The sequence below is a fragment of the Leptonychotes weddellii genome, chromosome 5 (genome assembly GCF_054177405.1).
Source record: "Leptonychotes weddellii isolate Sample4059 chromosome 5, ASM5417740v2, whole genome shotgun sequence".
NCBI classification, from domain to species: Eukaryota; Metazoa; Chordata; class Mammalia; order Carnivora; family Phocidae; genus Leptonychotes; species Leptonychotes weddellii.
Window position 1 is genome coordinate 155,722,379 of NC_138373.1, and position 23,322 is coordinate 155,745,700.

The 23,322-nt window shown below is 59.8% G+C and overlaps 1 protein-coding gene across 2 annotated transcripts in view; it reads left to right on the top strand.

Moving 5' to 3' along the window:
* The window catches only part of PRR5 (proline rich 5), a 49,216-nt gene that overhangs the window by 7,769 nt on the left and 18,125 nt on the right, over positions 1 to 23,322 (top strand). Inside the window, exons 2-3 of one of the 2 annotated variants that reach the window (XM_081822620.1) lie at positions 12,775 to 12,894; positions 22,527 to 22,607. In XM_081822620.1, coding sequence (XP_081678746.1) covers positions 12,785 to 12,894; positions 22,527 to 22,607 — 191 coding nt within the window. In that variant the 5' untranslated portion in view covers positions 12,775 to 12,784. Of the gene's footprint in view, positions 1 to 12,491; positions 12,895 to 22,526; positions 22,608 to 23,322 lie in introns of those variants that run through there. The other variant, XM_081822619.1, reaches the window with a different exon arrangement.

Here is a 23,322-nt window from a genome sequence, read left to right on the forward strand (position 1 = left end):
TTGGCCAGGGTCAGATTCAAATCCAGCACTTAGCTCAGGGCCTGGCCCATGCTAGGTTCTCAAGAAATACTCACTGGACAAAAAGGAGGGACATACACACAGCCTCTGGCCCTGCCCTTGCAGCCCTGTGTCCCCAGTGAAGGGCTGCTAGCTGCCTGCCCACCTGGGAACACTGTGAGTGAGTGCTAAGTAGTACTTATGACCACAGGAACCAGCCAAGGAAAGTCAGGAACATGTCCTTAATAGAGAGAGGTCTCACTCTCAACCTCCAAGCGGCCTGGGCAGTGCTGTCCTCCAAATGCAGATGCATACGCACTGTGGTGGAGCTCCTGGAGAAGACATTGCTGGGTGAGGTCACCATGGGCCGGGTTTTGCAGGATGAATAGGAGTTGGCTGACCAGGCCTGGCTTAGAGGAAGGTCTTTCCAGATACAGTGAAGGGCAAGCATGTGGCCATGAACTGGGCGGGGCCTCAAAGGACAGCAGCTTTCTCCAGGGTGTTATGTGTGGCTCGCTTAGCTGAAAAGCCCCAGGACCTGCGCCCAGTCTGCCCCTCTGACCCCAGCCCTCCTGGACTCGCATCAGTTTGGGAACCCCGTATCTGTGGGCAAGGTCAGCAGGCTGGCCTCAGATCCAGGCACCGTGGGGCCCCAAGGCAGTGGCCTTTCTGAAACCTTCACACACCCCAAGGCCGGCAGCATGGTGCACACTCTCCCCGCCAGCCTCCACGCCCTCTGCCTGGTAGGGCTCTACACCCTTCACACGCCCTACAGGTCTGGTCCCCCCCTGGAATGGCCCTCACCCTCACCTAACTTCACTCCAAGCCCAGCTCTTGGGGCTCTGGGGAGACGGGCCAATCCTGGAGGGAGACCCTGTCTGTCTGAGCTCCAGCTATGGCCCAGCGCCGGGCAGGTCTGGGGACAGCAGGTGCGGTGGGTGAAGGGCACAGGAGGGAGGCCCGAGGGTCACCTCCTGACTGCCTGTGTGGCCTTGTGTTTTCCACGCCAGAGCCTCTCCCAGTGGGCTGCTGGGAGATTACATCCGGCAGGTGGAGTTGCTGAGCACAAGGCCGGCCCCTGCTGAGGGTGCGGCCCTGAGTCTCGCTCCCCTGCCCGGCCCTCTGTGGTCCCGGGAAGGGAGTCAGGTTGTGGCGGCTCCCCTGCTCTGTGGGCCACCTAGGAAATGCCCCCTCTGCTCTCCCTGACCCCCTGTGTGCCTGCAGGAACATCGCTTCCCCTCCCACAGCTTCAGCAGCCTGTCTACACAGCAGGACTAGTGATCCTTGCATCAGAGGCGATTGCAATGATGTGATTGTGTGTGTACCTCCTCGGGCCTGTGCTTGGCTATTAGAAAAATGTTCCTAAAGTCATACCCGTGGTTGGGTTGTTGCTATAAGCATTATCAAGATGCACCTGGATTGAAAGAATAAATAAATAAAGCGTGCCAGGAGGTCCAGTATACCTGTGAGATATGGACCGATTTTTGACTCTGAGCTTCCTAGCAACAAGAGCAAAGAGAAAAAGAGGATCGCTCACTAGATTTGAATGCCCTTAAAATGAAAGCACAGGTTTTCCTGGTAATGAAACCCGAGGGATGATCCTTCTAGGAGCCCATGAAGGGGTCCCCGTGTGATGTGCTGAGCAGCATCCTTGGTATTCCTGTGGTCTGGCTTGATCCAAGGACCTGGTGTCTGGAACAGGTCCCCAGGCTTCCCTAACTGCAGGGGAGAGGGAGGGGAGCATCCTCAGGGGGTCTGTGAGAGGGACCCAGTGAGGTCCCATAACCTCGAGATGACTGAAGCGGCCTGGGTCATCTTCAAAATCCACAAGGATTTCACCTTCATCTATTATAGAGCCATATGTATTTAAGTACAAAAATAACATTTTCCGTCCTCCAAACCTGCCCCCTCGTGCACACCTAGCCGGGTGCCCGGTAAGCTGGGACCACTGAGCCCCATCCCCAAGCCCAGGACGCTGGCTTCCCAGTAGGCAGCTGGCTTTTATAACATCCTGCTCTGTTCTTATTTTCTTGTATGCCTTTGACTGTGTTAAGCAAATTCACTTTACAGTCTCTTTCCAGTAGTTTCTTGGCTCAAGTTCTCAGGAGTTTTGTCCTGATAGTTGTAGTGTTTGCCTCCTTCCCTCCTGGCGGCCTGTTTCCTTGGGCGCTGTGTCCTTGGGATCACGAGTTTATTTGCAGCCAAGTGTTGTCTGTGGACACCTGGCCTGCCTTGGGGGCCTGCCCCTCCAGGGCACCTTTAGGATGGCTCAGGTGGGCAGCCCCAAGCTATCACCATCCTGGTCAAGCCGCGTCCTCTGTGAGGGCGGATGCCCACACAGGTTCCAGGGGACTTGTATGCTTTGCCAACTCCCTTGAGCTCAGGTAGACATACACCAGTTTTCTTGGTCATCTCTCTTTGCCAGGGGGCAGGTCTTTTTCTCGGTCACCCATTTATTAGAGGCGCAGCCCCTCGAGAGCCCTGGCTTTGTGTTAGCTCAGTTGCCTCTCCAGCACCAACCTGCTCGCTCAGTGTCTTCCCTTCTGACTGCTGGTTTTACCCTGTCTCAACACCCCAGCTTTTAGTTCATAGCCTTTTTCTGCGACGTGCTGATTACAGCACAGTGAGTAGAGCGTAAGACTCAAGAATACAGCTCTGGGAGCCAGACTGCCTGGGCTTGGATCCCAGCTCGACCAGCACGGGATGTGCTCAATTTCATCATCTGTGAAATGGGCACAGCAATGACTGAGGTTGCTGGAAGTGCTAAAGGGCTTGATGCACTAAAGCACCGAGAATGTCCCTCTGCATTGAATGATCGAATCTTTCAAGCACTCTTCAGGCCTTCAGTAAAATCAATACTAAATACCATCTAAGTGTAGGAATAAGACAGTCTGAATGATAATATTAGTATTATCATTCTGGTTGCTGGTGATTTTCCTCACTTTCTTACAAGCACATACAAAAGTTATGCGTTTAGAAGATGTGCCATTTTTTTATCTAGCATTTCTAGGAGATATGTGTAGGGAGAGAGCTTTCAGGTTGTGTCATTCTTTAAATCGTCCAGCCTCTTGACCTTTGAGTGGTCAATGCAAAAGAATCCTAATGCCCCCAGGGGTGACTGCTTCTTACAGAGCACTTTCCAGAGTCTGCAAAGTACCTGTCTCCAAGGCTCCTACTAAATGGCAGGCTGTCTCCAGAATCCGGTGGAATCCAGCTCAGCCACCGACCCGCTCTGTGTCAGCTTCCCATCAGTGCAAATCCTCCATCCTCCATCTCTTATCTGAGACCCTCAGGGCCAGATGTGACTTGGGAACTCCCACTGGATTTTTGAATGATGATTCAACCTGTTGATAGCCCTCGAGAGGTATCAGGGCAACATCCTAGGGACTGTTTCTGTACTAGATCCACACGGAGTGGGGTAGACAAGGACTCCAAATAACCTTACATCAGGGTGGATCCAGATTTTGCGGCCAGTCTCTGAAAAAACTTGAGTTTTCGGAGCTTGTGAGTTTCCTAGCTGCGGACGGGGATCTGCAGTGGGAGAGAGAAATTAGCCTCAGCTCCCCCTCCAGCAAGCAGAAGTGGGGATTTAGAGCCAAGGAGCAGGGCGGGGGTCAGTGGGTGGGGAGGAAACCTGTGGGGTAAGGGGCACTCTTGTGACCGACTCAAGGGAATTCTTGCTGAAGGCAGGCCAGGGTGATAAGATACGGAGAGTGGGCGGTTGGGCTCAACTGGCCCAGCAGGATTCCTGCTCAAACTGGATCCTACAAGGACGGATGGGGAGCCCAAGGTCGGTCCAGCAGAGGTCTCTGAGGAGCCTGACCAAAGTCGGTCAAGAAGAAAAGTCTTTGTCTGTGTCTACCGGGCACTTAGCTCATGCCTCTGCTCACCACAGCCGCGGCCTCAGCAAGCACCCAGTCTGATAGAGGAGGCGGGCCCGGTCAGAGGGAGGACGGCCTGGGGGTTATCGGCCGAGTTGGGGCAGAGGAGAAAGGGCTGCATCGCCAGGGTGGGGGCAGCTGGTGATAATGGCTCGCACTGATGAGCACCCACGGTGCCCCTGGCCCATTTTATATCTGTGGACACATTTTCAGCCTTGGGAGTCACCCGGGGAGGAAGGTGTTATTATGGTTCTCATTGTACAGATGGGGAAACTGAGGCATGGTTGAACAGCAGTCGTCAGCCTGAGGTGGACCACTGTTCACCGGTAAATCCACAGCCCATGCCCTGGATCAAGGCACCCAGCTGTCTTAGTATTATTATTATCATCAATATTGCTGGAGAAGAAATTAGTTGGGGAGGGAGGAAGGGCTTCCCGGGTGGAGGGCAGTGCCCGGAGAAAGGCCCAGGGGTGGGAAGCAGGCAGAAAGTCTGGGGGACAAGCAGTCACTCTGTCTTCTGCTTGGAGGTTGGTGGCAGAGAGGGGCCTGGACGGGCTCAGCGGGGGGATGAAGCAGTAATGGAAGGATTGGAAGCCTGTGTCCAGATTGTGGAGGGCCTTGGACACCAGGCTTGGGAATGTGGAAATCTTGCAGGCAAAGGCCTTCCTCTGAAGCCTCTGAGCTGGGTAGCAAGTGAGTGTGCTCGCAGCAAGGTGGACCCCAGCAGGCTGCGAGGCCAGGAGGCCGTGTCTGGGGGCAGGGAGGAGTCCTGAGCCTGCAGGGGCTTGCGGGCCCAAAGAGGCGGTTGAACGGCAGGCACGGGCCTGGGACCAGTGCTCGCTGGCCCAGTGGGGGCTGGGAGGAGGGCGGGGGAGCAGTACCTGCCCAGACTTCAGGTGTGGAAGGGCCTGGCCTCCAGGCAGATGAATTCAGTCCAGAGTCCACCGTGCGGTAAGCCAGGGACAGGAGTGGGCACCACAGTGTCCACCCTAGCCCTGCCCTTCACTGGCCTGTGACCCAGTGGGTGACATCAGGATCTAGGACCTCAGTGTCCACCTGTAGTGGGGAATGAGGCTGCCCAGCGGGCCGGGTTATGGTGGGGATATGTGGGCCAGGCACTCAGGAAGGGGCACCTCCCACCCCTCTAGGGAGATGGAAGCCCCCCCCAACCCTTCCATGAATCTCAGCAGTCTTTCCCCTTCATTAAATCCGTTCCTTCGTGGACTTTGAACCACATTCTTGCAGGAGCGGGGAATGGCGTTCCACGAGCCTCTGGGAGCAAAGCCCCGCACTTGGCAGCATCCAGATAACCCAATGCCACCTCCTTCCTGGGCTCTTTGGGCTTTATTTATGAAGTCAAGAATGCAGGCCAAGTTTGGATGCCGCCTCTTCCTACATACCCTGCTGGTTGGAATGCCCGCCTGGGGCTAGTAATTCCTAGGGCCCTGGGACCTGCCTGGAAGGGAGCACTGAGTGACAGAGCACTTCCTGAGGCCCCCAGTCCTGCACCAAGCCTTCCGATTCTTTCAGGCTCCCCCTCCTAGGTCTTTGTGTTGTTAGCATGAGTTCTGATATCCCAAGCGGTTGTTCTTTCCAAGGATTCTTCTAAGAAAAGTCTGCTGGCCAAGGAGGCGCCTGAGGGAGAAATAAAGCTGTCCACCCCCGACCCCCTCATCTCCTGGGATTTGTGCGTTCCTATTGGAGAAAGCAGGGGTGAGGGAACGAAGGTCTCTCTGGTTGGCTGGCCTTGGGGACCGACCTGTCCACGTTTGGACGTCCGGTTCCCGGATGTGGAGGTCAAAGCCAGGGCCTGGGGGCGTGCAGACCCCGTCAGGGGAAAGGTGATGTGGTCGTGTCTTAGGTCTGCCTTAATGAAGGCCCACAAACTGGAGGGTTCGCAACAGAAATTTCTTCTCTCGCGGTGCTGGAGGCCCGAAGTCTGAAATCAAGGTGTTGGCAGGGCTAAGACTCCTTCCTTGTCTCTTCCAGCTTCTGGTGGCTGCCGGCATTTCGTGGTGCTCCTTGGCTTGTGGCCACCTCTCTCACCCGTCCGCCTCTGTCCTCACACAGCTGTCCTCCCCCAGTGTCTCTCTCTCTCTGTGTCTTCACAGGGTCTTCTTATAAGGACATCAGTCATTGCATTTAGGGTCCACCCTCCTCCAGGATGACCTCATCTCAACATGGTCACATCTGCAAAGACCCTATGTCCAAACGAGGTCACATGCACAGGGACCAGGAGTTAGGACTTCAACATGTCTTGCTGGGGGACACAAGTCTACCCACAACAGGAGAGCCGATACCCCCAGGACTCAGTCCGTCAGGCCGACGGCTGTGTCTGTATCCAAATCAAGGTTGCAGCACAGGATGGGGCAGGCAGGGTCGTTCTCCAGGAGGAGGCTGGGAGGGACGGGCACCCGGGTGGCGGTGGCCCACAGCTCCCCCCACCCCGCACGCTGCCAACCTGGCCTCTAGAGGTGATGTTGATTACCCACGAGAAACAGCGGTGGCTGTTACTCCAGGCCTGCTCTGTGCTGGGCCCCCTGCAGACACATGCGACCTCATCAGCGAGGGAGGTCATCGAGTGCACCGATGTGGAGTCCGGGCGGCCTGGGTTTGAATCCTGGCCTGGCCGTGTGAACTTGGACCAGTCATTTAATCTTTGGGGGCCCCAGCTGGCTTCCCTATAAACGGGGATGACGGGGGCAGCTGCCTCCGTATAGAATTGCTATGGAAAGTCAGGGTGGAGGCGGTAATGTACCAGCCCCTAGTGAGTGCTCCCCAAGCATGGTCTGCGGTCACTGCTCTCATGGTACCTCACACTCATGCTGGCAGGCCCATGGTTCTGTCTCCCCATTCCATTCAACAGAGGAGACAAGGCGCCAGGAGGTTAAGAGGCTGGCAGGGGAGGTGGTCCCCCAGGGAAGGGCCCTGGTTTTGGGGGGGCTATGAAGCCTGCAGCCTCTGCTCTGCCCCGCTCCTGCTCTGGCTTTTACCCTCACTGTGCCTCGGGCACCTATTTATAGACCAGAATCGGGGTTATCCAACGTCTGCCCCGGAAGGGCCTGGGGAGCTGGTTGTTCAAGACCTCATTCACAGATAGGAAAGTCAGGTTTGGAGAGAGAGTCATGTGAATGCGGTTACGGGGTGATCGTGTCGGAGACAAGGGACCTCTGCTGATCAGAACCTCCTCACCTGCCCCTAGAACTGGATCCAGAGCAAGCAGAGGGGGAGTGTTCGGAGAACAGAGGCCGGAGACCACCCACTTGGGGAAGAGCTCGGGACGGGGTCCTGGTGGCAGCGGGATGGGGCTGGGGGCTCAGCTGGTCGAGAGGAGACTGGAGGGGCACATGAAGATGTGAGGAGGTGTTGGACAGCACGGGAGCTCACCCCATGATGGCAGAGACCTTGTCTTTCTTGTCCCCCACTGTATCCACAACACCTAGAACAGTGCCTGGCCTGTAGTAGGTTTTCAATAAATCTGTCTGCAGTGTTTATTAAAGCACGAGGGAGGCGGACTTTGCCTCACCAGCCGCACACTGTCCCAGCTCCAGTACTTCGTAGCTGACAACCCTTGAGCAAGCAACTTAACCCCAGTCAGCCTCAGGTTCCCCCTCTGTGAAATGGGAGTAATGATGGTTGAGCCCGGCTCTAAGGCCACCAGAGGGACATTTCCTCCAGAGCAGCTTGAGAGCAGGACCCACCCGCCCCAGGCTTGGCAAGCGGGAGTCGCTGTGAGGTCCCCCACTCATGGAAGATGACAAGTGTCACTTTTGATGCCCATCCAGCCTGGGATGATGGGCGGCTGTCCAGCCTCGGGACGGTCACTGAGAACAGCACATTGCAAGGCCTTCAGAGATGACCAACCGAATCACGGGCGATGCTGGAGTTACCCAGCGTCACAGCTCTGACTCGGGAATCTCATTCTGCCACGCGGCCCTAACAGGCACCAGTTACAGGCCCCTGGCACACAGCCCATGGTGACGTGAATTGTCTCGTCCCACCTCACCCCCTCGCGGGGCAGGCATGTCGCCACCCCTGCCCACCCCGGAGAAGGGAGGAGTGAGCCGGACACTCCTCCCATGGCCGTGGCTCCCTGTGCCCGGCACATTGCTAAGCTGCACCCTGGGTGTCCAAGACCCCAGGGTGCAGGAGGCACTTTCCCAGCCGGCTTCGGGGGAGCACCAGGCTTCGCCACCAGGGGGCAGAGGTGCCCCCTCACTGCGGACTGCCTGGAAGTGGGCAAGATGCGGGCCGGCTGAGGACAGCGCTAGCAACAGTGACAGAGCTGGTGGCCATCCACCCCCTTGCCCCCCAAGCTGGCCTGGCTCCAGCTCCCGCCCTGCCACTTGCTGACTAGGACTTCGGGCACGTGCCTCGCCACCCCCCCAGCCTAGATGACCTGGAGGGCACAGTACAGATCTGGTGTCCACGCCCGTGTCCTGCCGCCCTGCCGCTCCCTGGACCCCCTCACGGACCCGGCCGCGTCGGGGTGGCTGACTCCCCGCTTCGGGGGGCACACGGACACGGGCTGGCGTCCCGGAGCTCCAGAACTCTCCCTGGTGACTCGAAGTCTGGAGGCCGGGGGTGCAGAGCTGTCCGTCCCAGGCGTCGGTCAGGCTGCCCGTCCGGGAAGTGAGGGGCTGAGCCAGGCTCAGGGCTTGCAGACCCCGGGGGACCATGAGAGTCCCCTCAGGTGCTCGTCAGTGACCCCCAGGCCCTGCCCCCACAGATCCTGACTGAGGTTCCCAGCAGCAGCTGGACGGGGCATTTTGAACAAACCCCAGGGCGCTTTCTGGTGCAAAGTCTCAGTGCCGTGAGCCCGTGGACAGGGGCCAGGCCCGTCCTGCAGGTCACCGTCGGTCGAAGACGGAACCTCTGAGACAGCCCCTTGGCACAGCCATACTGCAAGTATCAGAGACACCTGGCTCGCCATCTCTGGCCACGTCTGTGGGGAGCATGTGGCCCCTAAAGGGCTTTATGGTTCTCATTTTCCCCTGTCCTTCAAACTCACCTGTGGACGCTTGGGGCAGGGGAGCAGTGACAGGCAGGGCTCCTAACCCTCAATCCCATCCATGTTACAGATGGGCAGACTGAGGCCCTAGGAATCACCGGACTTGGTGGCAGGGCTGATGGACCCCAGTTCCGGCTGCTCAATCTAGGGCTCTCTCTCCCAGCAGAAGGACAAGTCCTGGGGGTCCCTCTTGGTGACCAGGGCCCTGTACCAACTCCGGACACCCCACTGGTGGGTGGGAGGGGGGAACTAAAGCTTCGGTCCTGGGGGAGGAAAGGGCGTGGTTGGGGCCATCTGGCCTGGCGTGAATCCAGAGCAAGGTGACTCTGGCAGTTTGGGGGATTGGGACCCTAGTCTCCCAATCCCTTCGACAGAGGGCATTTCCCTCCCCTGAGTCTCAGCACGGATGGGCCCTGCCCAGGGCCGCCCTTGCAATACAGTCGCTCAGTCCCCAACCCCTCATCAGGCCTGGAAGGCCCATAAGTGAGTGGGGGGCCTGGTGGGTGCCCAGAGCCCCTCTGCCTGCCTGTGGGGGCAGCAGCTCAGCGACGGCCGTCACGTGAGGCCGCAGGCCCAGGAGGCCTGGTCATCTGATGCTTCCCAGGAAGCCAGAAATCAGGGTTTCTATGTCAATCTCTCCACTATAAAACCTTGGCTGTGTACAGTTCTTGTTTTTTGTTTTTTCTCCCACACTGCAGGCTGTGCAGAACACATTTAGGGGCTTGACTTGGTTTGTGGCCGCCCCGTTGTCCCCTGCCCTGGGGGATCAGGACGGCCTTGTCTCCTCCTGGCCTCTGCCTCAGATTCCAGCCCTGGGGGTTGGCTGCTCCCCTGGGCTGTCGAGCCCCACCCCCATATCCCTGTACCCCTCACTGCCTGTCACCAACCCAAACACAGGGCAGCGGCACCTTCACCTGAGTCCCCACCGTACCCTGGCCCTGGGCTATTGGGTGTAGACAGATTTTACGGACGTCCTTAGCCAGGGCTAGGGGGCAGTTACAGCAAATTCCTTAACACAAACGGCAGACAGCCTTGAAGTCCCTCAGCCATCCCTACCTCCGGAATTTCTTGCTGGTCACATCTCCCAGAACCCTGGTCTCCACCGCTCCCAGAGCGCTTCCTCTTCTCCCTTCCTCCCACCTCCCCCTCTGGGCTGCCCTCACCCACATGCCACCCATTTTCCCTTTAATTTCTCATCCAGAGGGGTCCGCCTCCCTCCCACATTGAGCTGGCCGCTCCTGCCAGCCTGCCCGCCAGCACCAGAGTCTGTGCTGAGCGCCACCCACCTGAGTGTGCCAAGCAAGCAAAGCCAGGCCTCTCCCCTGGCTCGGGAAGCCACCACGCATCCCATCCTACCCAGGGTCCATCCCCACGGCTCTGCTCCGCCCCGTTTACACCACTGGTAACTACCACGGCTCTGTCTCCGGCGGTCCAGTGGGGCACCTTCCACAAAGCATTTGCACTCCTATGGTCTAACGTAGTCCCTCCACTCCTGCGGACAGATGTTTATCCATCCATTCGCCTCAATCTGCACCGCATGCCTACTGTGCACTGGGCTTGGGAATAGAGTACTGAGCCAGTTTAACAGTCCCTGCCTTCCGGGCTCATGGCACTAGGATGGAAAAGTCACCAGATGACCAGAGGGCAACCCCGGAGCCTAACGCAGGGTGAAGGCAGCTGGAAAAGGGGGAGATGACTGGCACGGAGGGAGGTGTCTGGTTCCTGGCTTGGACAGCTGGTGGTGGAGGTGGAGGGAGCATATAGGCTCCCCAGGTGTTTCTAAAGGGGTGAGAAACCGCCAGGGCCAAGGAAGGGGCCAGCTCAGTCCTTCCTGGCCTGTAGGCTCACACCAGGTCGTGCAGGTCTCGGCCTTGGGGATGATGGGCTCTGCGGGTGTCCATGGTCTTTGGTCTCCGCTCCGTCGATTTTGCGCTCAGGGCCAGGGAGTCTGATGGTCATGACTCTGCCTCCCTAGGGTGAGGGTAATGCCGATTGACTTTAACTGGGCCATGTATCCCTGCAAGGTTCTCGTACATTTTATATGGGGCTTTCTTGGCCCTCGAAGCCGCACAAGAAGCTCATCTGCTGCTTGGCCTGATCTTGGCAAACCATCCCACCTGGGACATTGGGCAGAAAGAGCCCCGCTTTGGGGGCTGAGCCACTGCCTCCTTCAGACTGATTCCTGTCTCTACACTGCATCAGACTGAATTAGCTAGCCCCCATCCATGGCATGGAAGGAATCCCTTTCTCAGGGGGCGGGTGCTTTGGTTCTGCCATTGAGAGGAAGCAGGAGATGCACACACCCTGGCATGAAGGACCCAGTGGGCTCTGGGCCTCAGTTCCCTGTTCTGTACGACAAGGTTGGCGGGGGGGCTCTGAGCATCCATCACCTGCTGAGATTCTAGGATCAGCCCCTCGTTTCTCCCCACTGATTTACAAGGGAAGTGTCTATGGGAAGACAGGGGGCAGGGGTTGTGGTGCCACCAGAACTTGCTCAGCATAGGCATGGCCCCAGGAAATGCCCAGGAGGTAGAATGAGGGCAGAGATGCTGTGGTGCCCTGTCTGATTTGTGGGGGGGACAAGGCGGGGGGGGAGCTGTTGTGCATGCCTGTGCTGTGTGCTTAGGAGGCGTGGGTTGGCCCAGCTTTGCCATCTGCAGATTATACGGCGTTGGGCAGGTTATTTCACTTTCTAGGCCTCATCTCCTCAACTGAGAAATGGGAAGAAGGATTCCTACCTCTGTATCAACTATACTCAAAAATTAATTAATTAATTAATTAATTAATTAATTAAAGAATTCCTACCTCTTAGAGGGAGATTGGCCTGAGACCAAGCATCTAAAAGTGCTGTGTAAAGCGTGGAGAGCACCAAGGCTGCGCCCTCCCTTCACTGGGGTTACTCTCCCCAGCCACGGAGTCTTAGGGGACCCACTTGTTTTTACCATCACTGATACCCGGAGGGTGGGTGGAGCACCAGCTTGGCTGGTTTCTGCGGTGGAGAGGCCACTGATGATTCCCCCAGCCCCAAGTCTGTCAACCCCTCCACGCCAGAGAAGGGTGATTAGGCATGCCCAGGCTGGGCTTAGGTGGGGTGGGGTCCTGGCCCAGTGCCCCAAGGGGGCTGGAGGTCTCCACCAGGTCTTCATGAGAACCTGGGAGGAGTCTGTGTCCACCTGGCAGGGTCTTGAGGGATCTGTGTGGGCACAGCCTTTGTGGGGATGGCGAGGGGGGTGACTTTGGGTGAAGCATTGGCAAAGGGGTGGAGGGTGGAAAGGAGTCACTGAGCTTCGTGGGTGTGGCCCCAGTGGCCGCCTCAGGGGGGACCCTTGGGGTTGGGTTATGCGTCCCATGAGTGTTGGTTTCCTGTGGGCAGGTGGCCCTCCGAAGACCCCAGGGGTCCAAGCGCGACCCGGAAGGGCACATCGAGGGGGCTTTGGGGCTATCGCAGCCAAGGAAGAGCAGCCCCCGCCCCCGCTCGTGGTCCCGCCCCCCGAGCCCGCCCCTTTGCATGAGGCCCCGCCTCAACCCTGCATGGGGCCGCCCCTGTTTCCGCCCCCTCCGGCGCGGCCCCGCCCCCGGCCCCGCCCCCGCCCCCGCCTCCGTTTGCGCCGGGTCCGCGCTGCCGGCCGCGCTCTTGGCGCTCCACGCTGCGGCCGTTCGGAGCAATGATTAACCCGGCGGGCCAGCCGGCGCGGGGCCCGGGGCGGAGGCGCGGGACCGGGGCGGGACCCCGGAGGGCCGCTCAGCTTCCTGCTCTCGCCCAAGTTTCCTCGTAGAGGGCGCAGTGCCGGCCGGGGCCCACGGCGCGGCGTGGCGCAGGGCGCGGCGCCGGGCGCGCGTGGGCGCGGAGCGGGCCGCCGGGGTCACCATGAGGACTCTCCGCAGGTTGAAGTTCATGAGTTCGCCCAGCCTCAGTGACCTGGGCAAGAGAGAGCCGGCTGCCGCCGGCGCGGACGAGCGGGGCACGCAGCAGCGCCGGGCCTGCGCCAACGCCACCTGGAACAGGTAAGGCCGCGCCCTCCCGGCCCGCCCGCCGGGCCCGGGGCCCCAGAGCCGGAGGAGAGGGAGCCTTCCGTCGGGCCCGCAGGCGAGGAACGGAGCCCTGAGCGCCGCGGCACTTCACAGTTCGCAAAGAACTTGCTCCGCCGGAGTTGTGCGGGCGGAGAGGGAAGTTTAGTGCAACGTGTTTCTAGAAGGGAGGGACGAGACCGCGGACTCGGGGATCGTCCCGGAGCGCCCAGCTGGTGGGCGACGGGGTGGGCCTGGAGCCTACGTGCTTGCCTCCCACCCGGGGGTCTTCCCACGTCTGCGCCCCGGTGCTCATGGCAGTCTGGGAGGTCAAGAGAGCAGGAAGTATTTTTCCCATTTCGCAGAGGAGCAGATGAGCCTCAAGGGCGCTGTCGGTGGGTGGCCGCTGCGCTTCCTGTCTCAGAGTAAAGGTCCCTTTGGTCTGAGGGGGTGGGCGGGTAGTTTCCCTTGAGCGGCCCCTGTCCTCCCAGCTGTCAGCAGGGGTGCAGCAGCTGCCTGGCATTCCTGAGACGACCCTCCCCCCTGGGGGCCTTTCCCAGACTAGCAGGGGCGTGGGAAGTCCCCCCACCCCCAAGCTTTGTTTGAAGAGCAAGGCTGGGATCCGGAAAAGAGATGGTTTATGTAGTGGGATTCCCCAGCGCGTCTGTTCCTGATCCCTTTTCAAAGTAGACATTTCCACCAAAGGGAAAAGGGAAGGGAGGGGAAGAGAGTGAGAGGCTGTTCAGGGGGGCTGTGGATGCCTTCCCCCCCCACACACACACACCTGGCAGAGAAGTGTTGCCAGATGCTCCGCTGGCTGTGGTCCTAGCCCCCAGGACCCCGGCTGTCAGTGTGGCCACACATTGATTCTGTTCATGGAGACTTTGCTGAGCATCCTAGTGGGCATGGGGCCACCAGCCTGAGACCCTTGTCTGTGCACTAGGCAGGACCCCATCATCCGCGCGCTTGGCTTCTGTCCCCTACCAAGTTGCAGACTGCCTGGGGCTGGGTTTGCCTCAGTTTCCCTGTCAATGGGCGTGTGCATTCCTCCTTACCGGGCTGATGTGGAGACAGTAAAGGAGGGACTCTCACTGGGGAATCTCAGTGACCCACTGACTGCACAATGTCCTAAGAGTTGATTTCTCTTGTCTCAGAGTTCAGTAGATAGATGCTGAGCGCCCCGCCCCCCCATTCTCTGGTTTAGTGGTAGGAGCCAAACACATTTAGTTCCATTCCCAGCTCTGCCTCTTCCCTGCTGTGTGGCCTTGAGCAAGTCAGTCAACCTCTCTGGGCCTTAATTTCCATAGCCATAAAATGGGCTCATAAGGGTGTCCACCTCACAGGGCGGTTGTAGGGATTAAGTGCAAAACATACATATTCAAGCTGTCTGCGCGGTGCCCAGCACATAGTATGTAGTGTGGAACTCAAGCCCAAACTCATGCTGGGGTGGGCCTGTAGGGATGAGGTTGGAGGGGCCCTCAGGAGTCTGCTGGTTCCTGAGCTTTCACCACCAGCAGCTTTGTGAGCCCTTCTCCCCCAGCCAGGGTCTCCTGCTGGGGGTGTCCAGACAGAGGGGAAGGCACTGGCTTAGACAGCCACCTGCCCGTGTGACCCTGGGGCCAGCTCTGAGTCTTGTGGAGCTCAGGGAGGTGCCTGCTAGGAGAGGCTGCCTGAGTCCCTCCACTGCTTTTCACTTAATGGAATTTAGAACTCCAGCACCTGTCAGGCCTCAGAAGAACACGTTTCCTCTCCCCCAGCTTGAGTCTTCCATCCCTTGGGCACCTGGCCGCTCCCACCTGCCATCTTGTACTCCTTCTGTTCGCCCGACCCCTTCATGTCCCTTGGTTCACTTTGCCCAGCGTGGGAGTTATTTCTCTCATCCGCCCTTTGGAGGTGCAGAGGGGGACACAGAGCACCCCGCAGACCTGCCCATGTCACTGTCACCCATGGAGGACAGGGCAGGGCCTGAGACCCTGCTCTTTCCTCCCCAGGCAGAGGGGGTGCTGAGCCAAGGAGAGGCAAAGTGCCTTCCTCTGCCCATCCCTGAGTGGGAGCAGTGCAGGGCTGGGGGTCCGCTCTGGTCTCTGCCCGCCTGCCCCTTCTTGCAGGGCTCCCTGCAGGGCCCCCAGGACAACAGCCCTCATGCAGGACAGCTGTGTCCGTCTCCAGAGCCTGCCTTGCTGAGCTGTTCACGCCTCGTTTGGAGTCCGAGGCCTTTTATCTGTGCGACCATACTAGTCTCATAGGGCTTCTGTGACAAATTGCTATGAGCTGGGTAGCTTTGAACAACAGAGGTGTATTCTCTTGTGGTTCCAGAGGCCAGAAGTCCAAAACGAAGGTGTCGGCAGGACTGTGCTCCTTCCGAAGACTCTAGGGGGGTATCCTTCTGCCTCCTCCAGCTTCAAGTGGTGTCTTGGCTTGTGGCCGTCTGCCTCTGTCTTCACCTGGTCTCTCCTGGGCCTCTGTTGTCGAAACTCCCTCTCCTTTCTCTTACAAGGACACCGGTCATTGGCTCTAGGGTCACCCTCATCCAGAATGATTTTGTCTCAAGATCCTTCACTGACTACATCTGCAAAGACCTTGTTTCCAAAGTAGACACAAATTTCTGGGGGACTCTTTTCAGCCCACCACAGTGACCCTGGGCACATCCCCTAAATTTCCTGTGCCTCTTTCCTCCTCAGAGCTTGCTCTCATGAGAACGGGATCCGTGCAGTCACTTAGACATTCATCGTTCAGTTCGTTCCCTCATTGATTCCTTCGCTCCCTGACACTGGGCGGCTCCCGGGGCCGAGAGGCAGCAGAACAGCCTCCTGAGCCGGCTTTCGGGGAAGGAGTCAGGAGATAAACAGGGACATAAGGAAAGGCATGAGGTCACTGTAGGTCGCATTTAGTGCCCGGAAGAAGATACACGGGGAGACGGGTGAGTGCTGACTGCGCAGCTGGCCCAGCTACGCCTCATTCCTTCCTCCAGAATGTCGGTTCCTGGGTGTGCAGGAGATGTTTGAGTGAGTGGTGGGTGCCAGGCCCCACTGGCCCTTACTTCTCTGCTGGCGGGTTTGTCCCCTGAGCCAAGCCGAGTGCAGGGCCCCAGACAGGCGGGGGACTCAGGAGGCCAACCTGCTGCTCCCACCTGGAGTCTCCCCTCCCCTCCTCCCTCAAGGGCCCGGACATGGCAGGTGGTGTCCTGCTCTGTCCATGCATTCCTCCTGGGCCGCCCCAGTTAGCTCCTCACGGGGTCTGGACCCCATGCAGGGGTGGGGCCTCTAGCTCCATGAAGGTCATGCTCATGAGCTGAGGGGCGAGAGGGAGCTCTCCAAACCTCAGCCCTAAAGGCCTGCCTAACACGGGTCCCCTGGGCATGTGTTTGGGCCAGAGGGTGTTAATCGTTATGGAGTTAGTGCTAACTCTCATTCTTTGCGGGCCAGAACCGGCCCGAATGCTTGGGGTTTAGAGAGCCCGGCGCCCACCCCACCTTCTAGGTATGGGAGGGGAGGCCCCAAGCAGGGTGGAGTGTGGGCGCATGCGGGGCCTGGCACACTGCCCTGCGTGGGACACTCCCTCCCCTCCCCATCATCTCCCTCCAAGTAGCTGGGATGATTATCTTCAGCTTACAGAGAGGGAAACTGAGGTGGGGGGGGATGGACTTGCTCAAGATCCCACACTAATGTTAGGGCCCGGGGGTCTGACCCCAGGTCTGACTTGAGGTCACGGCGCAGGGACCAAGAGAGGTGGGTGTTGGTAAGAACCTGGAGGCTGGAGGCAGCCACCTTGTCTGCACTCCCCTATCCTGGGCATCCGGGAGCCCTGCACTCAGAGGGCTGACCTGTGCTGGGCCCTGACCAAACCCGAGGCCTGACGGCGCTCCTGTCGTTCCCCAGCAGCCCTCAAGGTGGGGCTCATCGGCCCCATTTTGCAGGGGAGGACACTGAGGCTCAGAGAAGTTTGGGAACTGCCCAGGTCTCCCCAGGGAGTCAGGGCAGATGCTGGGATCTAACCTAGGTCCAACTCCAAAGCCTGCGCGTCTACCACCCCCTCAGGGGGGTCTCTGAGGGCCCGGAGGAGGTTGGCTGAAGGCTCCAGGGTGATCCATTGGTTGGGGGTGGGGGTTGGAGGCTGCTGGAGGCCTGTGCTTGGCTCCCCCTACACCACCCCTGCCTATTTGCCGCTCCGGGGCCTGAGCCTCCTGCCCCCCTGAGGCAGTCTGGGTGTGGTCCATAGAGGAATGGCCCCCCAAAATGTCCACACCCTGGCCCTCCAGAACCTGAGACTATGTTAAAGGCAAAACGGGACTTTCCGAGTGTGATTAAGTGAAGGATCTCAAGATGGGGGTCCAGTGTCATCACAAGGGTCTTCATAAGAGCGAGGCCCCGGGGGGCAGGGCAGGGGAGGAGGTGGCGGGATGGAAGCAGAGATCCAAGGTGCCACAGTGCTTCCCGTGAGGGTGGGAGGAGCCTGAGCAAGCACCTGGTAGCGTCTAGAAGCTGGAAAAGGCCAGGAAACAGATTCTCCCCTAGAGCCTCCAGAAGGAGCCAGTCACACCAACACCTTGATTTTAGCCTCGTGAAACTGATTTAGAACTTCTGGTCTTCAGAAACGTAAGCAAACACGTTGGGGTTGTTTTAAGCCACTATGTTTGTGGCGTTTTTGATGCCCGTACCCCCCCCGCCCCCCTCCGCTCCGGGCCACCACTTCTCACACCCCAGCCTGGGCTTAGGGCTGCTCAGGGCCGTGTGCAGCCCTCCCCATCCTGGCTCCAGAACCTGCCTCACAGCTGGGAAATGGGGAGCCATTCCAGGACACGGGCACTCCTTTGGGCACTCCATTGTGCCCTCCACAGTCCGGCGGGTCAGGGCGCTTGCCAGGCCCCCGGGGGGGAGTGCAGGTGGGCACGGGCCCCTCCTGCTCAGCCAGGGACCCTGTGAGGGCTGGGGGCTAGCACCCGGAGCCAGGTGGACTGGAACCAGGGTGTGAGTGGGATCTGTTTGCTGAGGAGCGGATGGAGCTGACACGGGGCTAGAAACGGCATTGTCATCCCATTTACCAGAGGGTCACGTCGGGGCCTGGCCTGGGGGCACGGTCGACTTCCAGGTTGCCTACCTCCTGTGCCTTTCACCTGGACGTGAAGAGGAAGCCAGTGGGCCCTGCTCCTGGGGCAGCTAGAGCAGAGCCAGGCGGCCCCCCCTTAATCTCTCAGGGCTGGGCATGACCCCCAGGTACCAAGGAGGACACGGGGGCTCCATTCAGGGATAGACAGGGGAGAGGGAGGACTAGAGCCTTGGCTGTCAGTGGGGTGGCAGCCAGCAGCAGGAGGAGCCTGGGGGGCCCGTGGCGGACCCGGTGGAGCCCAGCTCCTCTGCCCTTCTTCGTTCACTTGACCATCCCTTCCCGCGGACTGCAGGCCGGGAGCCGGTGAGACATGCCAGGCCTGGACACCAGTGGGAGGGGCCCAAGGAGGTGGCCACCCTGCTCAGGGTCTGGCTCGGCCTTCTGGGGTCACCTGGTGTCCTCTGAGGCCTCTGGAGGCCAGGTCCAAATCGAGGTAGCCACCAGAGAAAGGCAGGGCTCTGCCTCCAGGTCCCTGCCAGGGGCCTTACTCTCTCCAGGGGTCCTTGGAGGTGTATCAGCCGAACCGACCAGAGGCCCGCCGTTCACTCTCTGCTGGGGCTTCCTCTATGGGCAGGTGGGGGCGACACTGAGAGGTCCACACATGGGGTCCCCTTCAGCCCGCAGCCCCACGTGGGCTCCAGCCCAAACCAGGGTGGCCACAGGCAGATGCCCCCGGGAGCCCTACAGTCAGCCCTCCCTCTCCCAGTTTGGCTCTGCCCCACCCCCTTCCTGGGCCATGCACTCTCCAGGGGCACCCTGGAGCCTCACCAGGGCTCTAGCACCTTCTCCCCCTTCACCCCAGGCCCACCCACGGCCCAGGCAAGAGACAATGGGACTCGGCCCTGCCCTCCTGTCCTGCACCGGGGAGGGGGACAGGCTCCACGAAGGACTGCCCAGTGGGGAGAGGCCGTGGGTCTCACCCGGAAGTGCCCTTGGAGGCTGCCTGTGGTTTGCACAGGAGCATCTGCCAGTGTCCACGATGGGCCTGTCCACCTCTGGCCGGGAGGCCACAGACCGGGGAAGCTGGGGTTTCACTTCTATTTTGGAGGGAAGATAAGTCACACGAGGGCCTCTTGTTCCCCGCCCTTCCTCTCCCCAAGTGGCTCACAGCAAGGTTTTTTTTTGTTTGCCCAACTTGGACTTGGGCTAGAAAGGGAACCTCAGCCCCTAGCTGGAGAGGAATGGAAGGAGGAGGGCCCGTCCAGCTTGGGGCAGCGTGGGAGGCGGTTTCCGAGCTGGCGCACCGGGGTAGGTGGACCGCGGTCCAGGCTCGCTGGCTCTGCTGGGTGTCACGCTCGTGTGACTCTGGGCAGTCCCTTGGCTCCCCAGACCCTCCTCGTTTCCTTCCATAGCCTGGGGTGTGACAGGCCCCCCGTGTGGTGGTTAGAAGGGAGAGACTGAGAAAACCACAGAGCGGATGGTTGAGCTGTGGTGGGAGCTTCTGGGGACATACCTGTCCTCAGAGTCACTGCTGAAGATGCCCCAGCAAGTGTCCCCCGCGGGGCATGCCACTGCCCGGGCACGGTCTCCTTTGGGCGCTGGAGTTCCGAGTCCATGGTGTGGATGGGGAAGCCGAAGCACAGGTGGCCAGTGTTCACAGTGGGCAGAGAGGGGACGGCGGGTCTCAGCGTGACCCCTGGGCTGGGCCGGGGGCTGCTCAGGTACAGGTGTTGAGAGACTCAAAGGGGGGTGATAAACCCCCTCACTGGCTGATACGCTGGGTGTGGCACCAGCCTGAGCCTGGGGGTCAGGGACGGGGGCAGAATAGTCAAGCAGATAGACCTCCCCTCCCCTAAAAGACCACTGAGGTCAAGTTTTTTTCCACAACACCAGTGTGAGGGAGGAGGGACCCGACCTGGGGGGGTTGGAGGAGGGTTTGAGGTTCACGGGGCAGGTGGAGGGCGAGCCTACAGGGGAAGGGACAGCAAGGACAAAGGCCCTCAGGCAGGAGGGGCTGATACATCTGACTCCCCGGGGGCCTTGGGGAGGACCTGGTTCAGAGAGCCGGCCTCACCGTCCAGAGCCACTGGTGCAGGGTCACCTCTGGGCTGGGGTCCCTCCGGAAGGCTGACGGGAAGAGGAGGAAGGCCAGGGAGAGGCTGCTAGGAGCAGGTGTGTGTGAAGAGCAAGAGAGGCTGCCCAGGGCTCGGCCTGCGCTGGCTTCCTCCCGCCTCGGGGTCCTTGATCCCCTCTGTGCCTCAGGAGCGGCTGGGCCCCCGGGTCCCAGGGCGGTGCCCAGGACTGCCGTGCGCCTCCGGCCCCCCAGCAGCCGGGGCCGGGAGCCAGCTTGCAGCTGCTCGGATTCCGGCGTGGAAGCGCTGGAGGACCACTGGCTTCCCGGCAGCCGTTAGGCTTCCTGGCGGATTTTTCTCTTCTCTAGCTGTAGATGGGGAGCAGCCTTCCGGGGACACAGTGGTGGGGCTCGGTCCACCAGGGACTTCCGATGGGGGTGAGCGCGGCCCCGGCCAGGCATTTCATCCTCACAGCGGCCCAGGGTTGGGGGAAGCAGAAGTTGGGGGACGTGTGTCTTGGACATGCAAGTCAGTGGCATTCTGATGCCAGGCCCGGAGCAGACGGGTGCCCCAGGTCAAGTGACCGGTGTCCCGCGTGGTCTCAGCCAGCACTTGCTGAGAGGCTGGTAACTCCCAGTGGAGCTGGTCTCGGCCTCGGGCCTGGCGGGGACCAGCCGTGGACCTTGGATGTGGCCCCACACGGCTCACGCCCCCGGGGGGTGCAGGTCCCTGCGCGAGCCCTGCCCAGACCCGGCTGTGTGGGGACAGGGGGCAGCTGTTGGGTGAGGAGCTCTGTGCCCTCCCAAGGGGACGTGGCTTCTGTGAGCCTCTGTGTCCCCATCTGCGAAGTGGGGGCCAGTCTGCATTCCTGGGAAGCATGGAGCTAATGCCAACGGACAAGGGCGCCAGGAGCTTGGTGGCTGCTACCTGGTCTGCGATGTGAACGGCAGCGTGTGTCCAGCTGTCCCCTCCGCGCTGAGGATCACGGCAGCAGGTCTGTGAGCTTTAGAGCAGTGGCCGGGGCCTAGGCAGAGGGCGGTGGAGCCTCCCAGACCCGGTTCTCGCCCTCAGGAGTGTGTGGCCGGGCGAGGGTGTGTGCTAATAGGAAAGTAAATCAGCAAAGTGCCAGGATAGGAGTCTCCCTGGGGAAGGGAGGGGGTCAGGAGGGCTTCTTGGAGGAAGTGGCTTCTGAGCTCAGTCTTCAGTATGAATAGCTGCTTACCTCGTATTTGGGGAAGGGAAGGGCCGTGCAGGCAGAAGGGGCAGCGGGTGCAGAGACCCAGAGGTGTGGTAGCCTCTGGCAGGTCCAGCAACTCCGAGACTCGAGTGTAGGATGCTCCGGCATGCAGGGAGGGGCCATTCCTGACAAGCCTCGAATGCCATGTCCAGGCCTTGGGCTGTATCTGCAGGGCAGTGGATGCCTCACAAGACCCTGGTCAGGGAAGTGACTGGGGGCAGTGTGGAGGCAGGCTGGTGTAATCAGGTCCAGACACGCAAGGAGGGGCCCTGGCTAGAAGGGAGGGGAGGGGTGCAGCGGAGCTCCAGGAGGTAGAAACGGATCTGACTTCAGGAACTTTGGCTTTGGAGGGTGAGGGAGAGTCAAGGATGAATTTTGCCCGGGGCTCTATGCTCTTGGGGTTTATAGACAGTGATAGAAACAATTTAATCAAATCACACAGAAACATGTGGTTACACAGTGACCAGTCTGTAAAAGTGGGCAACAACATGTGATCTAAAGGGAGCAGATAGTGGAAGTGGGAGAGGACCAACCAGGAGAAAGGGCACATACAAAGGCCCTGTGGCTGGAGGCCACTTCCCCAGTGGGGCCCATAACACAAGCGTTCAGTGCTCAGGGACACCAGGAGTCAGGAGGGGCTGGCTCAGGGGCACCTGGAAGCCCCTGGTAGGTGTCGGGTTGGGATACGTTACAGGGTGGGACAGGTGATCAAAGGTATCCTTGGGAAGAGGGTTCAGGAACAAGGGAAGGGGAGCAGAGTGTGTGTAGGCCGCAGAAGACATCCTGGAGAGGTGACTCGGAGGTGACTCAGGCCCGGGGCTTGGGGGAGGCTGGGGCTAGGGGTGCAGGATCTTGGGGTCAAGATGGGAACTGAGGCTCTGGTGTAGACAGGGTTCATGAGGACAACCGACCCCTGCTCTCCAGGGCCTGCCTTATAAGAGAAAAGACGGGCACCTGCTTCTGACCAGGCCCACTTCTTCTTCTTCTTTTTTTTTTTTTTAAAGATTTTATTTATTTATTTGACAGAAACACAGTGAGAGAGGGAACACAAGTTGGGGAGACGGAGAAGTAGGCTTTCCTGAGCAGGGAGCCCGATGTGGGGCTCGATTGCAGGACCCCGGGATCATGACCTGAGCTGAAGGCAGACACTTAATGACTGAGCCACCCAGGCGCCCCTGACCAGGCCCACTTCTGTTCCTCCAGCCGAGCAGGGTGGGCTGCTCCAGAGAGGGGTGGTGGGGCCTCGATGACACTCCTCTTTCTCCCACCCACAGCATCCACAACGGGGTCATCGCCGTCTTCCAGCGCAAGGGGCTGCCCGACCAGGAACTCTTCAGCCTCAACGAGGGCGTCCGGTGAGTGGCCATGTGTCCTGTCCTGGGCCCGAGAGTGGCAGGGAAGGCTGTGTCAGGGCGGAGGTCAGCGAGGCCCTGCTCCCCCAGCCACACCTGAGATGCCGCCCTTAACAGCCACAGCGGGCAGTGACCGCGGGGCCACACGCGGACCTTGACTGCGGGCCCTGGTCGTGTGGCTCTTGGGCCTGGTGGAACTTCACCCCGACCCGTCCTGAGCACTTTCTCTTCAGGGGAAGCAGGGTGGGACTTGGACAGGGGCTCGAGATAACGCCCACATTCCCCGCTGGTGTTGAACATCATGAAGGATATTATTCTGTTAAAGAGGAAGGACCCACCTGCCTAATGACGGGAGTGTCATTCCTGGAAAGGCAGTTACAGCCTGGCCGAACGCCCCTCATTTCCTGTGGATGGCCAAGCAGTGAGCACTGGTGAGGGAGCCCAGGACGGACCAGCCCCTCCGAGCTGCCACTGTGAGCCGGGTGCCATCCGTCACTTGGAGGGAATCTGCAGGGCCAGCCCCGTTAGTCCTGCTTTGTGGTGGAGGAGGCTGAAGCTCAGAGAGGTCAAGACACTTGCCTGGGGTCACACAGCTGCCTCAAGAAGGCATTTCCTACCTCTGTGCTGTTCCCTTCCCGCCCTGGCCCGTGCTACCCTGTCCCTGTGTCAGTATCTGGGAAAAGTAGGCAGCCTAGCTTCTCACCAGCTCAAGATGAGA